This window comes from Daphnia pulicaria, chromosome 9 (assembly GCF_021234035.1).
Source record: "Daphnia pulicaria isolate SC F1-1A chromosome 9, SC_F0-13Bv2, whole genome shotgun sequence".
Lineage (NCBI taxonomy): Eukaryota > Metazoa > Arthropoda > Branchiopoda > Diplostraca > Daphniidae > Daphnia > Daphnia pulicaria.
The window spans coordinates 3,345,164-3,372,439 of NC_060921.1; the positions used below are offsets into that span (position 1 = coordinate 3,345,164).

Sequence of the window (27,276 nt, forward strand, 5' to 3'; positions counted from 1 at the left end):
CCCCGGGCTGTTGTGTCCACGTTGTCGATTCCGACCACGCTGGCGCTGCGGAGAAAGCGAAAATGGGCGAGTCCGCACTATACTTTTCCCTGTAACGTACAGTCAGCAGTGTCAGAGCTGGAGAGAAGAGCTAGAGGTGGTCCGACTCTCTAAATCGATACCCCAAAAGTTTTCCAGGAAATGAATTAAACAACCCCAAACAACTGCCAGAGTGATGTCAAAAACCCATCCGTCAATATTTGTTTGTTGCCAACTAGAGCATGGAAATCAATGATGATTACGTCTTGTGAAGTTTTAAAGATCGATAAAAGGAGTTGTTGTTCCGGGAGTTGCTATAGTAACTATCGAATTATTAAGACTGCTGCTACTGCCGTATCGAAGAAACTATCAGCTGTTCTACAAATAGAAAGTAGTATGTTGTGTGTGTGTGCATTGTGTTGTGTGCTGGAGAGAGCGTTTTTGTCGTGTTGTTTGTTGGCGGAGGTATAGATCACAATTTCTCCCTGAACTCGAAACAATGTCTAGTCGACGGGCAGTAGTAGGAGTAGTGCCTTTGAAGCCCAACAGCCCCAGCAGTTCACTTCCAGTCCTCATGAGCAGAGCAGTGCCCTCAAGGAGCTCCATCAAACTCAACGCTATGCGTCCGCCAACGGCTCTTGCAGTCCAACAAACGGGCGAGAGAAACGAAGTCAGTTCGCGAGTGGTGGCCACCAGTAAAACAAGTGCTCTAGTATCATCTGTCTCAGTTACAAAAGATCTCACATTGTCTAAAATGAGTTCGAAAACCGTGACGACGATGTCCAAGCCGCCACTTTGGCAGAGTATGAAATCATCGCTGGGCAGCCGATTGGACCGAGTGTCGCCGAGTAACAAACAGGTCAAAGAGAAGAGCAACAAGGAAGAACAAATGGCCACATCGACTGGCACAGAATCCAGCGGAGTCTTTTCCAGCTCGGAGAATGGCAGCATCAAAGATTTGAACAAAGAGTCAACAACAACACCAGTCAACAGCAACAACCGACGCCCAACCACCCAGTCCTCTACTAGTCGATTAACAGCAGCCATGGCTAAAACGACCAGCAGACTCGTGTCAAAACGACCGGCCACTACGACAACCACCACCAGCAGTGCAGGTAAGACCAAATTAAATCATTATTGAGTTGATTGGGCGGGTTCTTTTCACTCAAAATTGGCACCCCTAGTTACTCTATTTGCGGTTCATTTTCACACACGCCAAACGGTCGGCCATTTTCCCCCCAAATTTTTGATCCAATTCGGGACAACGTGTTATCAGCCAAGCTATTCGACTATTTGACCCGTTGAGAGGGCGACTGAGCATATCTGATATCGTGATAAGGTAGTAGGTTAGCTCACAAATAAAGCACTTGACTATATCAAAACTCGTCTACGGCTTCGTGAAAGAAAACATGCGCCATTTCCTGTGTGCGTTTCTCCTCGTCTGCTAGACGGCAAACTACAACCGGATTGGAGTGGATTCACGCGTGACCGGGTCCTAGCTTTTTTCTTCCCTGCTGCGTGTAAATGATCAAGATGCAAGGTTGCGACGACTCAATCCCATTAGCATACACAACAACGTCGTCGTCTATTGCGTTTTCGACTTTGCCTTTTGGCAAGTTCACGTGGCGGCGGGAGTCTTAATATAACAACGTCATTCCCCATCTCTCTCGTCTCTCTCCAGCAGGTGGTTTCCTACTTCGGTTTGTTGTGTTGGAGGAAGAGGCCCCCGAGTTTTTTCGTATTTTTATGAACGTTTCTCCAGGTTAGAAACGACCTTTTGACAGCTGATTTCTATCCCTCGACTTGCTACTTACTACCAGCAGATGGAAATAAAAAAAAAAAGTCAGAAACGAGGCCGCGGGACTTTTAAAACGACAGGGGTTTGTTGTTGTCGAAACCCGTTTCTCTCTGTTAGTCGCTCAAGGGTTCATTGCTCGTATAATTTTCGGTTAAAATAAAATAAAATAAAATAAAATAATTTTTTTCGGTCACGAGCCCTGAAAGCAACAAAACCACGCCCAAAAAAAAAGTTTAAAAAACACACACGGAAAATTTCTTTTTTATTTTCTCTCTCTCTCTCCCCTTGTCGGGATGAGCTTCCAAAGGAGCCGAGAGCAATCAGCGAGAGTGGATTATACTGCACGTTGGTATCAACTATCAAGCTTCTGGTAACACTACCAGTTGTGATGATATTAAATAACCTAGGCCAACCACAAATTTACATTTTCTTGTCAATCTTCTCTCCATTTCAAGGCCTTGTTTGATATGTCCGACCCAATCAGAGATGATCCGTGCGGTTCACCACAAGACACGAAAAAGAAGCCCCGGTTCAATTTCCTAAAAAGTCGGCCAAACCAAAATAAAGTTTCAGTTTCTTTCAATCTGATCACGAAACAAAAACACAAAACAAAAAAGTATGTGGTTTTATTTTTTATCTCGGAGAATGCGCAACGGAGAGCTGTAAATAGTAACTCTCTGGATAACACAGAGAGTCAAGAGAAACATTCTATTTTTCCCATCAGCTGTGCATTGTGTTGTGTATAGGGGGCTGCGCGTGTAGATATCGCAGCGGCGGTTGATATTTGATCATTGCCGAAATTCTTTCGCTTCTTGAGATATTTCTCTTGTTCATCATTCGATGGCGCCTCTTTCAACTCGAAAAAACTAGTCGACGACGACGACGAGGAGGAGGAGGTGCATCCAGCCGCGGCGAGAAAAGAAGACTGAGACTTTTTTTTCTCTGTGTGTTGTTTCGGCGTGTGGTGTAGAGGACTCCCGCCCCACCCACCTCCTCTCTAGAACTCCCGCGGGCAGCTCTCTCTAGTCTCTCCCACTGTCGCCTCTTCCCCCCCTTTTCGTGTTGCGTGAAAGGTTTGGCTGTCAGTCGAGTTAAGAGTAGCGGAGCGTACGGTCACACGGAAAAAAATTCAAAATAAAAAAAAAGTTTGTGATTTGTTTTTTTGGCGGGAGTGACCAATTTCGTGAATTTTAAAAAAAAAGGTGGGGGGGAGTTGTACATGTGCGTGTATTTGAGACGTGATTTCAATCCTCTCCGATGTGACTCGATGTCCGTTGACGTGTCCAACCTCGCCATCATGAGCAGTGGAATAGGCAACAACAACAACAACCACAACAACAACAATCATCACCTGCAGCGGATGATTATCGCCAAACCGACCCAGCATCATTATTTGCTCCTGGTTCGGCTGCCAGCGCCGGCTCTCATCCAGCAGAGGTGCTGCTCATTCCGCCAAGGTAAACCCTTGCGTCAACTCCTTATTACTGCGTTACGTAGACTACCCGAGGAGAAGGAAATGGTTGAGCAATTTTAGCCAACTGTTTGGCGACCCGGGAAATCGAATGAAATCTCCATACGCAATAGAGAGAGAGAGAGAGATAGAATGTCTCATCAAATTGCCCTCAAAAGGGCATCAGATGTTGTCTGGCCCTGCTACCTGGAGACCCTGGAACTTGTTTCACAATGTGAACAAGAGTGTGACTTGAATGCTCAAACGATTTGACTCGCTATCAAGTCCATGAAATGATATCAAAAGAAACTAAAACGGCACTCGTCTATTATCAAACTCCGTCCTAATGTAACGATGATCGAAAAAAGAAAGAACTTTTATTTTATTTGATTATTTCTCCACGCGGGACTGAATTTCCTGTGTCTACCTGTTAGCCGAGTCTTTTTTACTTTTTGCGATGCCACTGGCCTCGTGACACGATAGAGTCGTCGGCCAAAAAACAAAAAAAAAAACAAATTGACATTTGCACGCAGGTAGAAAGGATAAAAAAAAAACGAATTTTGTGTTTAAGTGCTGGCTTTTTGATAGTTGTGGGTTCGACGGCTCGTTGAATTTGCGCCAGTCTATAAAATAGGGAAGGTGCTGCTCGAATCAGACCGCGAAAACGGTCGCTCTGCTGGCCCGATTTAGGAATAGAAGAAAAACAAAAATGTGTATCGACAAAAGACGGTTGCGGTCACAGAGCTTGCTTTGTTTAGCTACACAGTAGTTGAGCCTTCTTCTTCTTTTTGTTTCCTTCGACACCGGTTGTCTCTCACCTGCGGTGCGCGCGCACCCAAAGTTGAAAGCAATTGAACCGAATTTCGATTGGGAATGATTTCTTTGATAGCTTTAGCTCTAGTAAAAGAATAAAATAAAATAAAAACACACTTGTCTAAAAAGTGGTGTATATTGAATTTCTCTCCTTATCTAACTATCTCAAGGCTGGCCAGCTGTATTTATATGCTCGCCATCTTTGTTTAGAAATATTCCAAACATTCGCCCCTTTTCCCTTTTTTCCTTTTGGTTGTCTTGTTCACCGCCCAGATGAAATATCCTCCACCGAATTCTCGTTTGCCATGTGGCAAAGGTTAGACGCAATTTGTTATAGGCCCGCCCGCCAGCAGTCACATAGTGTAGGGCTATGCACAGTAGATTTCTGCATATCACTCGTATACGTGTGTGAGGCTCCAGTCGTTGTCCATGTACGGGTTATAATTGCAGCTCGCAGCCGGACCTCGGCGGTTGGACTTCTCTGAAAAAGACTGATGACTCGCTAGAGCTCCGCCAATAACTCACCAACTGCGCTCTAGGACTCTGTTGATTTTTGTGTGTGTCCTAAGCTTCTCTTTTTTTATTTGAAATTTTGAGACTCAAAGACACACACACACACACACACAAAGTTGTTTTGAAAGAAACTCGACGACGGGATTTTTAAGCGGTTGAAAATACAGGACCTAAAGTCTGCACCAAATAAAACCGGGCCCCAAATAAAGGACTCTAACCCTTTTCTTTTTTGGTTAATAAAAGAAGAAAGACAAAATTCTTGTTTGTTGAATTTTATAAGAATCAACGGGTGGTGGTGGATGGTGGTGGTGGTGTATAGCGCTTAAGAGCTGGTTATCACGCGTCCAACATCACGGTGTATATTCCCGTTTTTTTTTTTATCTCCCTTTTATTTTTAAATTTCATTTAGAATTCTCTGAAAAAGTCTTTGGAGAGAAGAAATCAACAAACAGTTGGAGAGTCAAATACATACAACTAAAATAAAAAAAGAGTGGTAACTCGACGAGAGAGATATCCTATCCTATAGAAGACTTTTCGGCTTCTGTTTCGTTTCAATGTCCGTAATCCTGGATGGCTTTTTGAGTTAAAAAGAATCCCATCCGGGGCGGATGACGTCAAACCCTTTTTTTTTTCCTTTTTTTTTCTTTCGCTTGGAATCATTAAGCGGGAATTTTGCACGCAAACGTGATGATAAAAAAAGAAGAAGAAGAAGATGGTATTAAAAAACAAGACATCAAAAGCTACAACCAGCGCAGAGATTGCGTATTTATAGAAGAGGAAAGGGAAAACAACATTTCGGCGAGCTGCGCGCTATTTTCGAAAAAATCAAAGCGCGCGTGAATGCTCCCGTTGCTCTCCCTTCTTTTTTTTTACTTTGAAGATTCACGCCGAGTTCAACGTCCAAGTTGAATTTGGGCGACACATTCGTGAATGAATGTTGAATGACGAGCGAGAAAAATAATTTTGTTGTCCAGGCTGAAAAGAAGAAAACGGCAGGTGGTGGGCAGCGCCAGGAAATTTTTTTTAAAAAAGACAAATTTTCTCGTTTCTTTTTGATCAGAAGGTTGTTGTTGTTGTTGCTGTTGTTTTGGTTGTTGCGTAGTAGAAAGTCGAGGACGGCCCAACAACGTGACGAGAATGGCAAGAAGCTGTTAGATGGGGAATGCGGCGTCTGGGCATGTGGAGGGGGGCCTATTGGCGTCGCACCTTGTACGTACCTGTACCTGTGCCTTGTGTGTCTGTGTTGGTCTATTCCATCTCTTCTATACTAGTATTTTTCGCCAATTCAAAGCTTCTCTATAGAACGTCAGAGCCCCGAAGAAGAAAAGAAAAACAATTGGTTCGTCCTTGATGCCATTTTCTTGCCACTAGCCATTCTATTTTGTTTTGTTTTTTCCCATTTTTTCTTTTCTTTTTGAGATGTAATAATAATATTCTTCTCTTTTGATGATGTAAAAAAGAATGAAAAGATGTAAATGTACAGACGAGATAATTTATGCGGCCCGTTAAGAAAAGCCGAGGGACGGGACCGTATAGACCCCGAAAGAAACCAAAGTGTGAGGCACTGTGAACTGCTGGACCTCGAAAACCATTTTTGGAAATGACTTGATGTGTTTTTCTTCTTCTTTTACCCAATTTGCGCATCCTATCGTATATAAATCCCAACTCGTTCCAGTCCCATCCAACCGCCGTCTATAACCCGGAGAAAACAAAAACAAAAACGAGCCAATCAATTGCGTACTAGGAAATCTCAGCCTAGAAACACAAACGCGATGATCATTCCCCCCAACTATTTGTGAATGCAGCAGCAGAGTCTCAATAATATCATATTTGGAACAACTGAAAACCTACATGCCCATTGTGTCACGCCGGAATTTTTTAATATTATTTGTCTCTACCAAAAAAAGAGAAAAAGAAAAAAAACTAAACTAATGAGAGACCTCGTTTCTTATTTCGTACCATATGCTGCTGGTAGTGGTGCTGGTGGTGGTGGTTGGATCTGATATCAGGTCGACTCATCCACCATCTGTTTTCAATATTTTTGGGGTTTGTATCATTTTATTTATACAAACAGAAACACAAAAAAAGGAAATTCTCTTCTTCTTCATTTTTCTCTCTTAAAAGATTTCCGTGTCGAGTTGGCGGGGGGAATAATGATAATTACAAAAAAAAACTAGCAACTCACGCGGGAGTCGTCTAGACTATTTCAACCACCGGCAACAATCAGCACGTTCCCGCAGGAAGTAGGTGTGTGTGTGTGTGTATTTTTCCAACCTATTCTTCCTTTTTGAATTTCAATAGAATAGGGAAACAACAGTATACTACACTGGAAAAAAGAAAGAAATATCCGTAGAGCTTCCAATGTAACGTACATCTACCGATTTCTATTCTCTCTACCGACGTCTGATTATTCATCACGTGTACAGGGGGAGGGGTGGTGGTGGCACCTGTATATAATGCAGACACACACCTCTGTGTGTGTGTGTTATGATGGTAGGAGGCCCATCAGTCACGTCGAATTTGCCCACATGTTGAAACACACACTAGCTGGATAGAACCCCCTACGTATACAGCATCTCTTTCTATCTGATCGTGTGTGAATCAGATGAATTAGCATACACACTAGTCTTCCCCTTGACTTCGTGTGAGGTATAGAGTAATTATTATTTTTTGAAAAAAGTTCATCACCCGGAACTGCCTAGCTCATTTCTGGCCGATTTCCAGCTCACAGACTAAAATGCTTCAAAGATAATCTTTCTCAATTAAACCAGGAGAAAAAAACATTTCTTGGGGTTCACTATTACCTCAGGGGTTTCCAGACTTTTTGTTTCATTGTCTCTCCTAACGTCATAAAGAATGAAAAGGTGCAAATCTACAATAAAAGAAAAGAGAGTTCCTGGCAAACTCTTGTTGTTGTTGTTCAACTAAAAGAAGAAGAAGAAGAAATGAGGTTTTCGAGTCCATAAAGCTTTTTGTTTGTTTCCCACAGCTCCGTTTTTTTTTTTAAATAAAAGAAAGAAAAACACAGAAAAGAATGTCTTGGATGTTTACATAGGGGACGGACGGACGCCCGTGGGCTTGGTCGAGAGAATCGGAGCTCGCCAAAAGATGAAAGTGAACGGAGCGCACGCATACGCCGTCATTTTGCGGCTGATTGGACCTGATTGACAGCTCCATCCGACTTCATTTGTCTTTGTTTTATTTTGACCGCCCAGTTTTGCGTACCCTACACCAGCAGACAACCTGCCGATAAAAACAACTTGTTTTATGCCTGGACAAACTAATCCTACACACAACTTGCCAAGGAGATCGAGTTTTGTACAAAATCCCTCGAGCTAAGCCGTGGCCCAGTTATTTTTTGTGTGTTCCAGTCGGGACCATTAAAATAAAAAAATGTCCCTTTCCGTCTTTCTTCTTCTTCGCCTTCGACGACCATTTTTAGAAACAAATCCTAAAAACTAAGAAGAAAAAGATAAACCCAAAGACGATGTGTTGTTACTATATAGTCACTTCCGCTATCGTATAGGGCTCTACAGGTTCGATAGTCATTCGTTTTGATTTCATTTTGGTATGCAGCAACAACTGGTGATGCAAGTCGCCTTGATCGGGTCTCTCCTAAATATGGTTCGACCAAACTCTGCATAGAACCGGCCTCCTCCCCCCCCCCCCTTTTTTTCAAAATGTGATTTTGTCTTCCTTCTTTTGTTTGGTTGGTTGTTGTGGAACAATTCGAAGGCGATAGATTTTTGGATAATATCACAAGAATCTCAATAACGATGTGGGCCAGCCGGTAAGAGACTCGACCTGAATCTTTTTTTCCAGTTATCTCTCTCTCTACGCTGTGGGTGTGTGGATGTTTATGACGTCCTATAGGATTAGAAGACAACAACATTAAGGGCTCTAATGTTTTGTTGACTGACTCGTTCCAAACTGATTCCAGTGGGAAAACAATTTCGAAAGTGTTTTTCGCACCCACGACCTTTTCTCTTCAGACGGAAATTTTTGAACAGACACTCACGGGAGAAGAGGAGGAGGGGGTGCTATCAGGTGGGCGGTGACTATTCTTGGCCGGCCTCGAAACCAAAAAAATCGCGCATCATCTCTCTTGAGAGAGAGAGAGAGAGAGCCAAGTGGCTGTGTTTTGCCCGTTTGGCTTTGCTGGAAAACGGAACTAGCGGAAAAAGAAAAAGTCTGTCTGACGAAATTGTCTTCATGTTTCCTTGGCATGATCTCCACCGTTGGACTCGTGTGTGTGTGGGTCCGCTGGCTGCCCAGCAAGTTGATAGTTGGAAACTGGAGGCCATTCGAGGCTGGTCGTTTGATTGCGGTGGGCTGTATGTTTGCTGTGCGTGTTTTTTCTCTCCTTGTTTGTTTGTATTTCTTCGTTGGCCGGCAGCAGCTGCTGGTGTCTGCCGAATTTGTGAACGCTGTTTCTTCAATCTTCTGATTTTTTCGCGTGTGTCTGCGAGAAATTTCGGTTTCTTCGTCGGCACCTTTTTTTTTTATTGTCGGTGCCGAGTGCCGACCCGAGAGAACTGGACATAAATAACATCAAAGAGTTGAGCTGTTTTGGCCCAGCGCACTCGATTTGCATTTTCCCTCTTTCTCTCTCGTCTCTTGTGTGTTGTGTGTTTGTCGTTCAACTGGCTGGCCCGCATGGATTTGTTGATCCTGTGTTTAATAGCCGTCGCCATCATGTCCATCTTGTTGTTCGCATTCGGGTCCTGGAAATCGCTCAGGCCCAGGACCATCGCCCCAGGTTGGTTGGAACCTTTCGCCTCTCCAAAATCGAAACGATCGATCGATTCTCCTTCCCTATTGTTTTTTTTTCTGTTTGTTCTTAGACTTTTTTGTATTCCTTATCTGGAAGAAATGGACGATGATTGAATCATCTTGATAACTCGACAAATCAATTTCTCTTTTTTCTTTCTTTCTTGCGTGTGTCGTTTGTCTAGCGGATCAAGCCGTCATCGTCGAGTTGCGCAATCAGATCCACTTGCTGAAGAACCAACATCACGACCAACTGGAACAGCTCAACCGTGAACGTAAGTGCATACATCTAGTATAAAACACTAACCAAATTATAGAGTGTGTCTAGCTCTCTCTCTTATCCACTTGACACAATTCCAACGCTCATGACCGTCGGTGTTTCAGTTTTTAGTTTTGTTTCGCTTCATTCACTCACTCTCTCTCTCTCTCTCTCGCTCCTGAATAGTTTCGACAGTCAGCGACAAGTTGCAGAAAGAAATGACGATCGCTCTTGCCGAAAAGGAAAACCAATTCCAGCAACAGGTTCGTTGTTGTTGATCTTTTATTCGATGTTTTAAAACTAAATTCCTTAAACGGAACATTCTCGATTTGGCTATTTCCAGTTGGAGGCCAAAGAAGCGGCCTGGCGAGCCGAGTGGACGGCCAGGATGGTGGAGGAGCGGGCCGAGCTGGAGCGCCAACTATGCGAAGAGCGGGCGGCTCGGGCCGAGGCGGCCGAAGCGGCCGTGGCCGTCGTGTCCGAGGAGCGGAGAATTTGGCAGCAGAAAATCGACGTCCTTTTAGAGAAGAAGCGCAACCTGCTGGCCGAAAAGGAGAGGCTCGATAAGAACATCCGACAGGAAGTCGACAACCAAGTCCAGGTACCAACCAACCAATAAAATAAAATAAGAAAATGAAAAACCCCATTATCTTGCGTCATCGTTGCGCGCTGCTTATACGTATAGGGTCTCTATCTTTTACCTTCGACCACTTTTCTAGTTCAATCAGTTACAAAAGTCCAAAACGCCGCTGGCCATTTGTTTGAAATGTCCTTTTTTTTGGGGGGGGGGGATTTTAGTTTATTCTTTTTTATCAGTTAAAGTGTGTTCTTTGTTTTGTTTTGTTCGACAATTACCTCTGGCGCGGTTGTTTTAAACTGTCAATGAACCGTAAGTCATTCTGTTTTATTTTTTATTTTTTTTTATTTTTTACCCTGGACACACAACAAACGAACAACAGGCGACCGTGTACGAGTACAAGAAACTACAAAAGGAGACGACGTCGCTGCAGGCCGTCTGCGATCTTCGGGGTGAAGAAGTGCGGACGTTACGCAACGACCTCGCCAAGGTAAAAACAAAGAAACCCCAACTCGACTCGTCTGAATTGTTTGAATTGTTAAAACTGCAATTCCTCTGAATTGCAGGTGACCAGCGCAGCCAATGAAGTGCCTCATCTGCGGGAGCGGATTAACACACTGGGCAACACGGTGGAAGATCTCAAAGCCCAGCTGGAACAGAAAATCAGCGAAGAAAGGTAATCATTTCAATACAACGTCAATCAATAAGGGAAATTGTGTGGTGAACATTTGTTGTTTCTCTGTTGTAACCACCAACCAACAACAGGCGGTTGCAATCGGAAGTCAAGAGGTTGGAGTCGAGTCACAAGGAGGAGTCACTGACGGTCCAGCGGCTCTCCATGCAGAACGAGCAGCTCTGGTACAAACTCCAATCGTTGCAGAGGCGCCCGTCGCCCACCCACACACAGAACGGTACGACGTCATGATTAGTATTATGACTCATTCGCCATTACATTTATGGAATGGGGGGAAAACGGTTTCGGTCTAATTCATTTTGACGTGGTTGTGTTTATTAACGAATTTGATATCGGTTACCCCCTTATTCGGCAGACTGCGATCGAACGAGTCCAACTAAAGGCCACCACGCTCAGTCGTCGCCGTTCAATTCGACGCCGTCGGAAACGCCCAAGCCCAACCGGAGGGGCTTGCCCTCGCCCAATTTAAGGTAATTTGCATATACCGTTTTTTTTTTTAGCTGTAAAATGGTTAATACTGCTGACTAATTGTTGGGGGGAAAATGATGAAATTTTTTAATCGCATAGCCCGATTATATCGGAGAGCGGGACGGGAGAGAACAACAACAACAGCATCACCAGTTTGACGCCGGACGGCACCGGTGGGCAGGTGAAGAGGCGTCGCGACGCCGTGGTCAGCAACGGCAGCGGAAAAGGTCGAGCGGCGTCGGTATTGAGCGACGTCGACGACGTCTTCAGTCCCAACACGACGGCGGCGACGACGACGACGGATGCGACGATGGGCGACTCGACGCCGCCGGAATTGGCGTCGTCAGGAGATGACGACGCCGAGTCGCCGACGGTCCGCGATTTCACCAAGAAAAACGACTCGGTTTCCTACGTCCTGGAACTGGGCGGCGAACATTCGCCGTCGTCCATCTGCGGCGGCATCTCGCCGCTGAGCGCCCCCTACGCCCTCCTGACGCCCGGCTCGCCCTGGACGTCGCGACGGAGTAGCGGACTGGTCCGCTCGGCCAGTCTCCGCTACCCGCACCGTCCCTACAACGCCCACCACTGAAACGAAACCAACAGCAGAGCTTGATTGTTATCTGAAAGAGAATTCAACTAATTCAAATGAGGAGAAAGCACTCGAAACGCCTATTCGAATCAACCGGGAAAACTAAAAAAATTTAAAAAAACCGATGGATTGCGGACGAGTATTAATTTAGGAATTAAATTTTTCTTCTTTTTTTTAACGGTTCGGATGGTTCCGGTTGCGTTTGTGCGAGAGAGAAAGAGACGATTAAAAACTTTTTGTTTTAAATGCTGAAAAACATTCCGTGAAAAATACCAAAACGATTTCAATCAGGAAGGTGCCAAAAAAGTACGTTCAAAACGATCCATCACTTTTGGGATTTAATATGCAAATTTTAGCGGGTTATACAAAACAACCACAACCAAAATCGTGAGGATACTAAAAGACAGAAGAAGAAGAAAAAAAAACAAATTGAAAACCAGCTGATTTCGCGATCGCGCCTACGTCATCCTTATTTTTCTGTTTTTTTTTTTCGTAACACACACATTGATCAATGATCCGATCACTGGACTTTTATTTTTAAACCACGCAATAATGAATAATCGATCGACATTTTTTTTTTTTTTACTATAATCACATAGCGAAGTAAACACACACACACCTATTATAAATACTATATACAGATATGCATTTACCATTTTTGATTTTGTTTTTTGTTTGAGGACTGCGAGCGAGATGAATTGAGCGAGTGCCATTATTTTTTTTTTTGAAAGGAATGTTCATGTTATACCACAAACATTGATGACGTCATCTTTTTCTTTTTTTTTTCACGAAACACACACACACAAAAAAACATTTGTAGTCCGTCCATTTTTTTTTCGAACGTTGTGTTGTTCTCTTGTTTGTCTCCCTCCCCCCTACACATTTCTGTTATATTCAAATTTCACATAAAACACAAATCCCGGTGACATATTTTTTTTTTTTTTTAATCTTCTGGTTTGGTTTTATTATATACATGAAAATATGTTTGTCTCGTCATTTTTTTTTATTTTGTTGTGCGGTTGAAAAGAAAAAATGAAAACAAAACAAATCTGGGTGGGATAAAATGGAAAAAAAAAATCGCCTGAAACATTTTTAGTCTGTCACTGTCCACGGTAATATCAACAATTCTATATATTATATATATAAATTTATGTATGTAAACAATACACAAAAGTATTTGGTCAAGAAAAAAAGGCAAAGAAAATCTTGTTTTGTTTGTTTTCCACTTTTCTCTCGACAATTCAAAATTATTCCGCGGGTAGAAAAAGCGCCGAGTCAAAATCAACACTGGCGCCTAATTTCCGTATTTGGTGGCCACTCCCTCGGGCGGAACGAACCGCTGAAAAAAAAATCGGTCCCTTTTTATCTGGTGGAAAAACGAACGTCGGAATCGACTTGATGGCCGACATCTTCTCGTAGAATTCGAAATTTGTGAAACAATTAAATGAGCTCTAACAAACTCGACACCACCAACATTTCCATCATATTTGACCGCCATTTAAATCTTAATTCATCACATTAAAACGTATTGAAAGTGTAGCTGAAACACCACCGTCAATCAGCCGATGGAGAACTACAAAGATGAGTCAATTCAGTTCAATAATCTGAGATCCTTTCAGGTCAACGGGGAAATGACGAGATGATGAATTCATTCGCCTGAATGAAGTCTGCGTCACCAATGTTACGACTTGGCAGACCATACACTACCGATCCCCTTCCTTTTTTAAATCTCAAAACATATTAAAAATAAAAAGTAGAAACTTGTTGGATTAGAAATGCTACAAACATCCGAAATATCTCTACGCAGGATGTCAAATAACTAAAACATGAGTGAACTTCCCATCTGTAGTTTCTTTTTAAAATTTTTTCTTTCCGCTCAGGAAGTCAACGTTAGTAGTAACTGTTAACATGATAAATTCCGGATGATTGTTTACGTGACTTCGAAAAAAGAACCATTTTATTTTTCTGTCTCGGTCGTTGGCGTGATTTACGTTGCTGTGTGTACCTTGTCGGGCCCACACACACGTAACAAAACGACAACCAACATTTTTTCGCTGTTTTGTGTGATGCGGGGGTTAACGGTTGGTGCCGGCGATCGAATAAAAAGAAAAATCTAGTTCGTTGGCCTCTCCGTTGTTGGCTTCATTCTATCTCTCGAATGTTGTCTGTTACACGACAGTTAGTCATTGATTTTTCGATTTCGTTGGGCGGAAGTAGCCACGATCGGTGGAAATGTGGGAAAAACAGTCGAGTTTGAACGTTTAAGACATTATGCGTCATGCAGTGTACTGAATACGATGTGATCCAACCCCCCTATGTTACTGTATACACTGCATACCATATCGGGAATATTCATTTCCAACCGAAAAACTGGAGAGAAGGTGAAGAAGGGGCTGTCGTCGGTTGCGAGAGGCTTTTGCGGCCATTACGCCCGACGGGTTGTCGACGGCGTCATAACGAACAGAAGACACGCATGACGAAAGAAACATATTTTGAGTCTAATACCGTAATAAGGGCGAACATTCTTCTTCCTTCTCTTTTCTTCTTCTTCGAACAAAACGATTTCGAAAAAAGATGTTCAACTGCTGCGCAACATCAGCTGCATCTGCGTGCGGCGCGCCATTTTCGAAATGTTTGTTACATAACATTCTTCCCCCCTCCGCAAAAGTATGAACAGGAAATGTATAATCTCTGCTGTTTTAGTTCCAATCAAGGCGTCAAGGCTTCATCAACAAGGCTTTTGATGGATTAGTCCGACGCACATATCCAAATGTCGTGCTGGCCAAGGCTCACAGCTGTTAGCCAGCCCAGCAAGCACCTATCAAATAATCTGACACTTTTTTGAATTTCAGCGCGTACTCGACGGCATATCCTGTTCGAGTTCGCCGGGGACTTAAAAAAAACGACGATACATTAAAAAACGTTTGCCTAAAACGTCAGTAGGTTTCTCTTCGAGGAAAGAAAACGTTAGGCGTTCCGCTTTCTTTCGAAATAATATGCCCAGCAACCGACCGTCTTTTGTTTATATCGGCTCTCTCTCTCTCTCTCCAGCTCTCAACATCGCAATAACAATAATGAGCGGCGATCATTCTTTTTCTTTTAATTGTTTTTCTTTTTCTTTTTCTTTTTCTTTTTTTTGTTTTGCGTCCCTTTTTGGCGCAATAAAATAAAATAAAATTCACGATTGAAAAGTTGCTCGTCAAAATTTCCTGTTCGTTTATTTCATCCGTTCAAAATTTAAAAGTTTTATTTGACGCGCGTTAAAATGTTCGCTACTGTAAATTTCCTCCAGCAGCCAGCCAGTTCGTGTAGCAGCGAGCTAGAATGTAATCAGAGCGTGAAATAAGGTTTCGCTTTGCTTTGCTGGCCAATGTATTTCGCACGGAGCGTGAGCGTGAGCCATTCCGATGAGCGAACGGAACGATAGGATCCGTAGAGAGAGAAAAAGGCGGGAAAAGATAGAAAAGAATCGTCGAACTGTGAATGACTGAATGGCATCGCGCTCAGTTAGAGAAATGACGACCGCATCGTCAATCACAAACGAGTGGATATTATACACACGACTAATCCCGGCCACCCCCCCCCCCCCCACCCCCTGCAAACAATAATAGAGTGAACTTTTTTGTTCGCTCGGGAATACTTAGCGGTTTGAATTTAATAGTGAGAGGGGAGGGTCGATTTTTAGAAATTTTCTATCGATATCTTAAGCTGGCTAATTAGACGATTAGTGTCGTCTGCTTTTTATTGTCTCACTCTCAATCTCTCAAAAACACGTTGCACACATGTTATAACAAATGATAAATTACAAAAATAAGGGTTATAGAATCACACACTGCATGCTGTTAAACAGGTAAATAAAACCTTGATTACTAATAGAATGATTATGGGAGCTAAAATAGTTAAACATCTTCCAAATTTGTGAAATCTTAATTCCTTGCTGACTAGGAATTAATCATGTAAGCCCTCTGTTAATGCATGGCTGTTTGTTTGCACTGTGTAACCTTTTTTTTATGTGCAGATTTGAGGCCTTAGCCAGCCATCATAACTACAAGATATTCAAGTTTTGCTTGTGCTGGATCTGTCATCACCAACAATCCCAGCAACATCGCTTGGGTAATGATTTCGTTACTTTTAATCCTGAGACCTATTTTAATGATGCATGACTTGCATCAATGCAGTGGCATGTAAACCTTAAGTTCTGCTGTTTTTAAAGAATTAGGGTTTACCCACTACTTAATTTTCAACTTTTCCTTACTTGTCGTTTCTGTAAATGTTTTTCGTAACCCATTTTAAATTTTCTAATGTAGATAAACAGCATCAAGTTTGATGCTGCTTCTTCCCCTTCCTTAAATCCCCTCTGTCCTCGTGTACACCCATGTGAGTGTGGGGGTATTCACGAGTCTGAGGCCCCTTTCCCCTATCCCTCCTGGTGGATTCAACTCTTCTGCAGATGGAGCAACTGGAGATGATGCCTGGCTGTATGTCCCAGGCTTAAAGGTCGGACAAGTCTATCTCTTTTCTTCTTTTTTGACTATCTGGTAGCGTTTATTTGAAATCGTAAAACGTATTACGATTATTCCTGAGCCATACTGTTGACTGAAACTGTTTTCTCTTGCCACTTTTGTTGACTCGGTTAGGGTTCGTTAAATAACTCATTTGGACAACGACTGTACAGATCAGGTCTGTTTTTGTACCTCAAAAGTTTCTCTGTGGGTAAACAATCGATTTCAAAAATGTTTTAACTTTAAACACTCCAACCAACATTGTGCAAGTAGGAAATTTTATTATCAAAAGGGACCCCCTCGAGTTATTATTATTTACACAGGCTTCGGTCTGTATAAATTCTTCTCGACTCTCGACTTATTTGAGCGCTATCAAGAGAAAATGATGCAACTCACGACGACACGAGCTCGTTCAAACGCGACGGAAGTCAAATCGTCGTAATGCAACAATAAATTCATCATTTCGAAATCGTCGAGTGTGCACAACAATAATCATAATAATAATAATAGAAAACTTTCGTTTTAGATCAATTGCCGATTTCGTTGAATAGGGGGACAAACTTTCCCGAGCCAGAAGCGAAAATATTTGCATTGAAAACGAATGAAAATTAGCGAGAACTCTCCAAAAGTTTCGTGTCTTTTCAACGGCGTCTAAAATTTCAAAAAAAAAAAAAATTATAATCTTTTTTTTTCAGTTTACATTGGTCGGCGTCGTTAATAGCGTCGCTCTTTGATGGCGGAAGATTTCAGGCATAGCACAGCAGCAGGCCCTTTCAAAAAACCATTTGAAACGAAACACAAACTGTGCATAATCATATTCATTCATTGGGGTTTCTATTACACCTTGCTGCTCAACTGTTATCTGGTTGGACGACGGCTGCGGCTATTAAATGAGCATTCACCAAATCTCCGCTGGCCCGTTTAAAAGAATATCTGAACCAGTTAAAATCTTTTTTGTCTTTAGCTTTTCTCTCTCTTGCAGCGCGATGATGAACATCCATTTTTGCTCGTGTAATTATGACGTTGGGCGCACCAAAGTATCAACTCCACTTTTTACGATTGGCTTTTTTCCTCTGTATTATTGTTGAGCTGTTGTGCGCCCAACTTATTACGCTTAGCTCTTTTAGCCATCATTTTACCCCTGTTATTTCCCAAGTTAAAAAGTCAGCACTCTGCCAGTTTTATATTACGTACCTGCTGGCAGCCAGCAGCAACATCCCGGTGATTTATTTATGATGGAACCCATTGCGCAGTTGTGCTCGACGCCAGATTGTTTGCCATCATCATTGTCTACCCATTTTTCATGCGGACCGAGAGAACCGTGCCGAGAGAGGCCAGCAGACACACACGGCAACGCTCGACTAGAGATTGATGATGCACCACCATGCATCACCTGTACATTTATAATAACGTACAGACACACACAAGGTGGGAGAATAAACATTTCTTTTTTCTTCTTTGGGTTCCTCGGGGAAAAAAAAATGGCGAATAAGTGGGAAACTCTTTAAATTCAACTTTGCGTGACGGGAAAGAAAGAAAGAAAACAACTTCTTCTTATTATTATTACCTTTTCCTCCTACCTTTTGATTGGCAGTTGTATAACTCGGTTTTTTTTTTAAATTTTTCTTATAAGACATTATATTTTTGGTGAATCATCAAAAAGAATTGTGGCGAAAGTGCTTTGATATTTACTTTGATTTATGACGCCAAACGCTGAGGGGGGAAAAAAGGGAGAGAGAAAAAGACCGTAACTCGTAATAAATGGAATTCTACTTTGATTGAACGGGTCCATATGGTACGTACGAGAGAACATTGGCATCAATCGGGAATACCAGAACAAACTAGTAGCATTCAAAAGCAAAAATTGTTGTTGTTATTTTTTTTATTATGGGCCAAGTTTTTCTTCGTGAATTGCGGTCGAGTGGTAGAGAGAAGAAAACAAAATATAAATGCCTAACTCTATAAAAGAGCCCCCAGCTGAGAGAGAGAGAGAGAGAGATGGCGGGTAAAAAGTCACGAAGCTTCAGCAGCAGGGCGGCCGTTCAGCTCCCGCTTCAATGACGTAGCGGATCGTGCAGTCGTTCGCTGCTGCTCGCCAGAGTGATGGAGAATAAGAGGCCAGCAGCAACATCGCGGGTATTTCCTAAATAAGTCTGTATACACGCCATCTGGGCCCCTTTTTTTCTTTTCTTTATTTCACGCGGGGCGAATGCACCCGCCAGCATACGGTAGTATAGATTATGTCTACATCGCAACTACCTACTGGATGGCGAAATTTTTCCGTCTATAATAAAATAGCCGGACGTACGATCCAGCCGAGTATATATTCCCCGAATAAGAAATAAGGCGCTTATAAGAAAACGATGTCTTCATATTATATCCATCACGGAATTTCTAGGAAACAAAAAATTAAAATAATTTTGAATTTTTTTTTTTATATTGACATACTTTTAAAACTATTAAGCTGCTGGTGTGTAGTCGCCTATGAACTGCGGTATTAAAAAAAAACCTCAGAGTGAATGACTCGCCAGAAATCTAAGGAAGGTGTGCATGTTCATATTGATGTCGGCTTCTCTCTCTACGGCCAACGATGGCGTGAGTCGTCGTCTACGCCCGATTCCTTTTTGTCACGTAAGCGTAACCCCCGCATGCGACTGTCCTCAAATTTGTTTTTTAAATCGATTCAACATAACTCTCTCTTCGGTGTCTAAAAATATTTGATCGTGAAAGGTGTTACATTTTACATTCACCCAGTTGTGTCTAAATCTACAATTCCGTCCAATCATTGTCTATGGAACCCCATAGAAACAATATTGAGAAAGTTCTTGATTCTATATCAGTGCATTATCCACGCCGACAGAGATAAGGATAATATATAATAGGAGTAGTAGACTGTCGACTCTATTACATAGAAGATACCGCGACCCGCCGCTCGGTGATTAGATATCTGAATGTGTAAATGGCGTTTCGCAAGTCACGGTTGTATCAAATTCGGTCCGGCTATAGATGCGATACGCTAGAAAAGCAGCGGGAGTATATGTAAGAATATAAGTATGTCACCGCCAAATAATGCCCCCCGTCATTCGTACTTCTCTCGGCATTTCTCTCTACTTTTTGTCTTCTTTCTTCAGAACATTCTTTCACTCACGTCAGATGAAATAATAACACCGCCAAGACGTGACTGTCTCACGCTGCTATGCGTTTCTGCCTTGCGTATTCCCCTATTGGCGCTAGACAGCGCGCCTTATTCAATTAAAACTAGACCCAATGTTGTGTGGGACTCGTTATCAGTGTAGACTGGTACTAAGAGAATGTAGCTCGACTTTGCACTTGGATAATTCAATTGCAAATTATTACGCTATTAAATACGTAATTGATTTAAATATGCGTAAAAGATTCTGATAATTATATTCTGATGTTCTCGGGTTTCCGACTGGCGCATTCATAATTCTGATTGGGGTTTGTTTTGAGTAGTATATAGCGGCTGAAAAAGATGGTAACTATGTTTGGTGTAGATGTGTACATGTTGACGCAATATGGATGGATGTTTATACAGATACTGATGTATGGAGTATGTGAGTTATTCCGGGAATGGTTTGAATAACCTGCCGCTTCAAATTACTTTGGCCTTAGTGCCGTCCAGGATGTATTTATAGCCTCTACTACTACCGTACTCTCTCTCTGATGTATAAACTATAAATACATGCACGACAATGCATGTTGTGTCTATAGTATACATAGTAATTCCTTTCAACTCCCCTATAAGCACCCTACACACACACACACACAAAGAAAGAAGGGAAATTAGTGGAATTTCTCGTGTTATGGTTATCTGTCTTGATTTTCCATCAGCCAAGCGGAGAGCGTGTGGGGGGGGGAGGCTCATCAGTGGCACACAGAGAGAGAGAGAGGGGCTGATGGGCGAGGCCCTCCTTTTCGTTTATATTTAAACAGCTGCTGCTGGTGTGCGCTTTGGCTTATAGCGCGACTCTTGCGTATAGATGTGGGCGTTCGGGAGTAGAAAGCGTAGATCCCGCGGGGCCCCACGCAACTTTTATTTTCTTTCCAACTGTTGTGTTACACTATGCAGACTGCAGAGTGCGCGCGGGCTATATTATGCATTGAACGGCGGCGGTGGCGGAAGGAAGGAAGGAAGGAAGGACAAATTTGAAAATAAAGGATGTGGTTCACGAGGAAACACATATCTATTTGGTGTATCACGTCTCTTTGACTCCGATATCCACTCGGCCGATGTGTATCTCCAAGGCCAAACCATTTTATTTTTTAGATATAAACTTTCTTTTTTATTTCATTTTTTGATGAAATTAACCTCAATATTCTTATACGGGGAAATAAAAATTTTTAATTTTTTCGAAAAAATGTCGGTGATGACCCGCTGTGAGCCAAACCGCCCATTAATCGGCCATACGGTTCCCGATAGATGCAAACGAAGCAGAAAATGTGGGTCCATCTTCTTTATTTTATTTTTCTTCCCCTTTTCAAACGATGTCAAAGTCGTAAATACATTGGCGGTCACGGGGGAATACAAATGAATTTTGACATGCAACTCTTAATATGTGACTTTCTTTTAGTCCCCGACGAACCGGTTATATGTAGAAGAGAGAGACTTCCTTCTCCCCCCTTATCAGAATTCGATTTTTTCCGGGACATCAAACAAGAAACTTATCGTTTCATTAATTTGGTGAAATTGGATGTCAGCAGGTCCCGCGAATCATCAAGTGAAAATACGTAACTTTATGCCTGTAGTCTTTATCTCCCGCACTTTGTTTTAAAAAAAAAATAAGAATTTTCCTTTACGTAATAAAACGTAGAAAGTTGAATTTGCCGGAGATGGGGAGACACATGACCGACTAATATCTATCTAATCTGTCGGAGACGCTCATTAGCCACTCTGCACGAAACACTTTGTCCCTTGTACATCAAAAGACATTCAGGTCTGACTTTTCTTTTTTTTCTTCTTATTCCCGCCGACTTTTAAAAAAAGGGTCGCTAGCTGAACTACCCGTTGCAGTCAACCGCAGCGCTTTAAAAAAAATAACACGTCCCATTCTAAATGTTTTATACGCAAAGCGACGAAATGATTCCGCCGCCGGTGCGTAAAAATAAATACATACTCTTACGTACGTACAGCATTCTTTCGCCTATAGCTAGTACACACACTTTGTGTTGGCTTAAAGTCAAAGAATGTATTTATAATAAAGCGATGACCATTTGAAATGGGACACACACACACATTCGAAGCAAAACTGTTCGACACACACAACAGCCAAAGAAAAGAAGTAAAAAAAGTGGGTGACAGCCGGAAACACCTGTTGGCAGCAGTGGTCGTGTCTAATAACGACACAGGCATCATAATGATTACGTGCATCTAGCGGTCTACGTGCTTACAGCCATGCACCATTACACTCATCTACAGTGGTACGTATAGGGGGATTAGATGTGTGTGTGCGCCCTCTGCGTGAATGCACGACCAAAAAGATAATGACGTTATTAAGATGGAAAAGAAAACAATTACATTTCTTTTTTTGGGGGGGAATTGTGATTATAACGAGGGTCTCTCCGTCCGTAATAAGCCACCTGCTTTAGAAATTAAGCAACTCCGGCACGTCGTCGAGCCTGACATAAAAATATCATCAAGAAGACACTCTAATGAAATTCATTGGGTTGCGCCAAATTGGAGAATGATGTATAAAAGACACGAGGGGGCCAGCCAGAGCTTTTCGACGTTAATTGAGGAAACGTCGCGGCGATTGGTTGCGAACAAAAGACAAAAGAAATTGTAGAAGAAGAAAAGGTCGACCTCGAACTGGCGGACATGACGTCAGTTCTTCTTTCTTTTTTAATGCTGGCCTGCTGCTCCCGATCGCGAAAAAAGCCGAGCAACAAAGTTGTTGGGCGCTCCGTGTCGTAAAATTGTCGAATTGCGATTCAGAACTATAGAGACGACGGCGCTCGGAACCAAGAGGTCCTTTTTCACGTTTTATGGACGGCAGTTCAGCAGCCCAATCGCTGGCAATTGTTCCAGCGAGGAAAGTTCTCGTATGTGTGTACGTCCCTATTTGGCCGCCGTGTAATGGCCTTGCAGAAGAATAGCGAACGAAAAAGGTCATCAAACAACAAAGTATAGACACGTCGTGTGGTTTTTCTTTTTCTTTTTTTTCGCAAAGTATATAGGCAACAGGTCATGGCTTGTTGTTGTTGTGGCGCACATGAATGGGTGTGCAGTTTTCCTTTTCTCTGGCTCGAAATGGAAGAACAGGATTTTCGTGTCTGTGTCGAATTTCATTGCTTTCGTTTTTCACATGAAATTATTCCCGTAGAGATTGTCTGATCTGAAAGGGTTTTTTCGTTCTATTTTTTTGCATTTTCACCATTTGGTTAAATAGCTTTAGTTGTTGATCGCCTCGCTAGATAGCAATAGTTGCCCATCACTCCGCTAGATGGCCAATCGCCATGACTTTAACTCGATCGTCACTCGTCAGTCGCTCGGCCCAATTATTAAATCAAGTAAGGGTCTTTTTCTGCATTGAAGCAAATGAGTGACATGCAAATGACAAACTATCGTTCACTCATTTTGCCAAACTTTAACAAAGGTAAAGTTATTTAGAGTCCCTGAATAGTGTGAGGTTGTGAACTTGTTAATTTCAAGAAAATTGTGTTGTCAGGAGGTGAGGTAAACCAAACCCTGACCAAACGTACTTGACCTGAGTACCAGCCCACCAGAGGTATCATTGAAATTACCTGTGTCTTTTTTTCAGTTTTGTTTGGTTTTGTTTTATAAGAATGAACAAAGTTTACAGACCAAAAAATCTAAAATTGATTTTGCACTGCAATCTCAGCTTCTGATTTCTGTATCATATTTATGATCGGAAGAAAATGATGTAAGTGCTTCATTTTCTTTAATCTTACCAAAAAAATTTTCTTGTTTTTCAGATGCATGTAGATGGTGAAATGCTGAATCTCAAAAATTCCAAGAACTTCATTTCACCGAATCGACTTTCTTTTCCAATTTAAATGGCCACTGGTGAGTTGCAGTTAAGCCTAATTATGTAGCCTAATACTATAGAGAATAGACAAATTTTTTGGAGCTTGGTTCATGCGAGCTTCGACAGAATTCTAGCAGTTGGCTGTTTTATCGAAATGAGAAAACATGCACATTCAAATTCTCACAGCATCACATAGACTGTGTGTTTGACACAACTGCTGATAACACCAAGTGGAAAATTTGTTTTGAATTTTAAATGATAAACACTTTCTTTTGTTCTACATCATCTCAGGTATGAGCTCTGAGACTATGCATTCTCTTGTTTCTTTAAAATCTTGTAAAATGTCCTCATCCACAAATTATCTCCTAAAATCTTCATTATCATTCAAATCTGCATTAGGTTGCTGTTACAGTAAATATGATCCAGTGAAATATTCCTCAGTCGATTTCATGTCTTTTATGTGTTATCATCAATTATCTTTAGAAATACAGTGTTCATTCCAACACTTCATTCCATTGCCAACGCACAAGATGTAAGTTTCTGAATGGAAGTAAAAAGTTTTATCTAGATTGGAATTGATTTGCTACTAATAATTGGAACTGATTTTCAACAGTGAAAGTGCGTGATCAAGATAATGCCGCTAATAAGGTGTGTATTATATTGACGAAAGCCATTTCTAGCTTCTATTTATATCAGGTACAATGATTTAGTATATGAAGGTCAAGTATAGATAAAGCTCGGAAAAAGATGCATCTTATGGTAGGGGCATCTCAATTAGTAGTGGCTTCCTATATTTCCATAGTCTATCTACAAAATTGTTTTCTTACCACAGCAACGGCGAAACAGACAACAACTAGGACGAAAATGGGGAGGAACTTCATCTATTAGCGTTTTCGATGGGATCTGAGCTTCTGTAGATGTGGATCGTCAACTGCGACAGGGCCACCATTTTATAGTCATTATCACCAGTCGACATAATGGTGAGTCCAATTTTCTAAGTGCATTACAACCTGTTGTTTATAACACAGTAGAGAGCATTGAAAAGATATCTGGCGAGTGCCATACCGTAAGCTGGGTCTAGTCTCCGTTCTATTGCATGTCACTTTTTTATTATTTATTTGAAAAACAAAAATTAGCCAGATGCAGTGTGTGTTTCCAGGGGAAAAACCACAGTAACCTAACACGCAAATGCAGCCCGACGTTTTTCGGTTTTTGAGGACGAGGTAACAGGCATCGTCGAAGCGTTAATAATGTGCAACATTCCCAAAGTGACTAAGTCTCAGCTATAGCCTAGTTGGCTATAAAATATGATTTTAAACGATGAATCATACTAAAGTGTATATCCATACCTACGCTATTAGTAAAATTTTTTTGGCCGCAATTAATGTACACTTAAAAATCTGTTGTTCTAAATGTTTAGATTGTTGGCTTCACGAGTCATCTTGATCACGATTCTTTGGCAAGGCGCGAATGCGGTTGGAAGTGCCTCATCCCCAAATTATCTCCTAAAATCTTCACCCTGTAGGTTTCACCGTTTCAGATTACGGTGAATAAGGTCCAGTTAAATATTACTCAGTCAATTTCATTTTTAAATCGCATGCTCTAAGAAAGAAAAGATGGCTTTTTCTAACATTTTGTGCTTCAAAAACTCGTGTACAGTTCCCCTTTGCCTGAAGGATATGCTGTCTTGGACCAACATTCACCAAAATGTAAGTTTTTGAATGGAAAAAAAGTTTTCTCTTTGAATGTATTTGTAGCTAATGGAAACTGATTTTCAACTGAGAAAGCGGTAAGACAATGCTTCTTATGTGTGTATTCTAATAACATCAGACCAAATTATTTATTATAGAAGGAAAAGCTGGAAAAAAGATACATCTTATTATAGGGATACTGTTTCAAATAAAAGAAAACTTAAGGATTAAATTGGCTACTCAGTGAATCAGAGAATAGTGGTTGGGGTATCAGTGACTGGGGCTTCAGATGTGCTTCTTCCACCAGTGACTGGGGCATCGGTGATAGTTATCGTAGCATCGTAGTGGTGGTTGTCGCCTAGGGTGTAGGTTTCTTCGTTGTCTTCGGTTTCTCAGTTTTTTCGGTCTTCGGTTTCTCAGTTTTTTCTGGTTTTTCTGTCTTTGGTTTCTCAGTTTTTTCTGGTTTTTCGGTCTTCGGTTTCTCAGTTTTTATTGGTTTTTCGGTCTTTGGTTTCTCCGTTTTTTCTGGTTTTTCGGTCTTTGGTTTCTCCGTTTTTTCTGGTTTTTCTGTCTTTGGTTTCTCAGTTTTTTCTGGTTTTTTGGTCTTCGGTTTCTCAGTTTTTTCTGGTTTTTCGGTCTTCGGTTTCTCAGTTTTTTCTGGTTTTTTTGTCTTTGGTTTCTCGGTTTTTTCTGGTTTTTCTCCCCCTTTTCTCTCGGAATCCTCGGGCAGTAATGATTGAATTGTTTGTTTAGGCTTGGCCTCCTATATTTCCGTCAAAACAAAATGTATATTTTACTTTCTTCTCGATTCGGCAACCAATTTTTTTTTGTCAAATCGATGAGCACCCTATTTTACTGACGTTTGTATGCATTACAATTTTCTCAACCTTTTTTATACTTGACTAATATTATTATTCTAAAAATTAAATTTCTTACCGCAACAACGGCGAAGCAGACAGCAACTAGGACGAAAATGGGTAGGAACTTCATCTTCTAGCGTTGTCGATGGGACCTGAGCTTCTGTAGATGTGGATCGTCAACTGCGACGGGGGCCCCATTTTATGGTCATTTTCATCAGTCGCCATATTGGTGAACCCAACTTTCGTTGACGTCAGTTCCATAAAAAAAACCTGTGGATTATATTAGTAGAATGCATTGAAAAAAAGTTTGACACGCTACATCCTGTATGAGAGCCGTATCTAGTCTCCGTTCTATATCCTTTTTTCGTTAAAGTTGTTTTTCTGGAAAACAGATATCTGCACCAGATACGCCTGTATCTGGTGTCCCAGTTGTTCGGTTTTTGAGGACGAGGTAACAGGCAACGTCGAAGCGTTACTAATGCGAAACATTCCGAAAATGACTAAGACTCAGCTAGTTAGTTCGCTATATATTTATAATATTTCATTTTAACAGCGATTCGTATTAAGTGTTTATGCAGGAATATGCTTCAATAACCTAATTCGCACCTGCACAAGCCAAATCCGCCGTTGTTCGGTTTTTGAGGACGCGGTTCCAGGCAGCATTGAAGCCTTAATAAGTTCAAGCATTCAGATTAACAGTTAATAGGGTTTTTATGCAGTATTTCCATTAATGCTAATGATTCACTTCATTTTGGTTATAGGTTTGTTTACATAGCAGTGATGATGCTGCCCAATGTGGCATGTTGCAGCCTATGCAAGTGAAAGATATTTTTGCATCATGAAGTTAAATGTTCACTTTTCCTTCGTGTTGTGTTACGTAAGCTACATCCAGTATTAGGATTTACAATTGTCATTTGTGTCTATGCAAGTACCGTTTATAAGTAAAGAAGGAAAACTAAAGTAATATGGGTAATGTCAAACAAATAAAAGGTATGTCTTCGCGATTGGAAAAGGAAGGAGAAGGATGTTGGGGGGGAGGAGGAGGAAATTTTAAACTTCCATTATCCGAAATATGTTGATTAATAAATACGGGCTACATAGCTTGTGATGAAAACATTTATTATCGTATATAACCGTACAAACAACTGGCTACACATCATTACAAATAAACACGACACAATCATATCCATCGTCAACTTTTTTTTTTCACCGAGAGACAAAATGTTGGCTAAAAGTCTAAAACTCGCACAAACAGTTAACCAAGACG

The 27,276-nt window shown here is 41.6% G+C and overlaps 2 protein-coding genes and 1 long non-coding RNA gene across 14 annotated transcripts in view; 2 read left to right on the forward strand and 1 right to left on the reverse strand.

Moving 5' to 3' along the window:
• The window catches only part of LOC124313083 (dipeptidase 1-like), a 1,013,891-nt gene that overhangs the window by 17,790 nt on the left and 968,825 nt on the right, over positions 1 to 27,276 (reverse strand). The window lies entirely within an intron of this gene.
• Positions 154 to 13,059, forward strand: LOC124312938 (microtubule-associated tumor suppressor 1 homolog). 3 transcript variants are annotated; one of them, XM_046777532.1, is made up of 9 exons: positions 154 to 1,133; positions 9,548 to 9,637; positions 9,808 to 9,884; positions 9,965 to 10,222; positions 10,581 to 10,688; positions 10,765 to 10,874; positions 10,964 to 11,109; positions 11,248 to 11,362; positions 11,460 to 13,059. In XM_046777532.1, exons 1-9 carry the CDS (start codon positions 518 to 520, stop codon positions 11,947 to 11,949), a joined length of 2,010 nt encoding a protein of 669 aa, XP_046633488.1. In that variant the 5' UTR covers positions 154 to 517; the 3' UTR covers positions 11,950 to 13,059. The 3 variants fall into 3 exon arrangements, with proteins under 3 accessions (XP_046633488.1, XP_046633489.1, XP_046633490.1); XM_046777533.1 differs by lacking the exon at positions 154 to 1,133 and adding an exon at positions 2,889 to 3,273; XM_046777534.1 differs by lacking the exon at positions 154 to 1,133 and adding an exon at positions 8,078 to 9,351.
• LOC124313637 lies at positions 15,704 to 26,999 on the forward strand. 10 transcript variants are annotated; one of them, XR_006910927.1, is made up of 6 exons: positions 15,704 to 15,799; positions 15,968 to 16,062; positions 16,257 to 16,446; positions 23,406 to 24,106; positions 24,291 to 24,438; positions 24,879 to 25,415. It is a non-coding gene; the product is annotated as an uncharacterized LOC124313637 (long non-coding RNA). The 10 variants fall into 10 exon arrangements; XR_006910929.1 differs by lacking the exons at positions 15,704 to 15,799; positions 15,968 to 16,062; positions 16,257 to 16,446 and adding exons at positions 22,981 to 23,065; positions 23,138 to 23,197; positions 26,771 to 26,999 and having other exon boundaries at positions 24,879 to 25,167; XR_006910932.1 differs by lacking the exons at positions 15,704 to 15,799; positions 15,968 to 16,062; positions 16,257 to 16,446 and adding exons at positions 22,981 to 23,065; positions 23,138 to 23,197 and having other exon boundaries at positions 24,879 to 25,004; positions 25,066 to 25,415.

What these genes read in the sequence shown, in the direction of transcription:
- LOC124312938 (XM_046777532.1), top strand. Translation starts at nt 518, where the DNA reads ATGTCTAGTCGACGGGCAGTAGTAGGAGTAGTGCCTTTGAAGCCCAAC. An exon ending in GGAACAGCTCAACCGTGAAC is followed by an intron (nt 9,638 to 9,807) that starts GTAAGTGCATAC and finishes GCTCCTGAATAG; the next exon opens with TTTCGACAGTCAGCGACAAG. An exon ending in GCCCACCCACACACAGAACG is followed by an intron (nt 11,110 to 11,247) that starts GTACGACGTCAT and finishes CTTATTCGGCAG; the next exon opens with ACTGCGATCGAACGAGTCCA.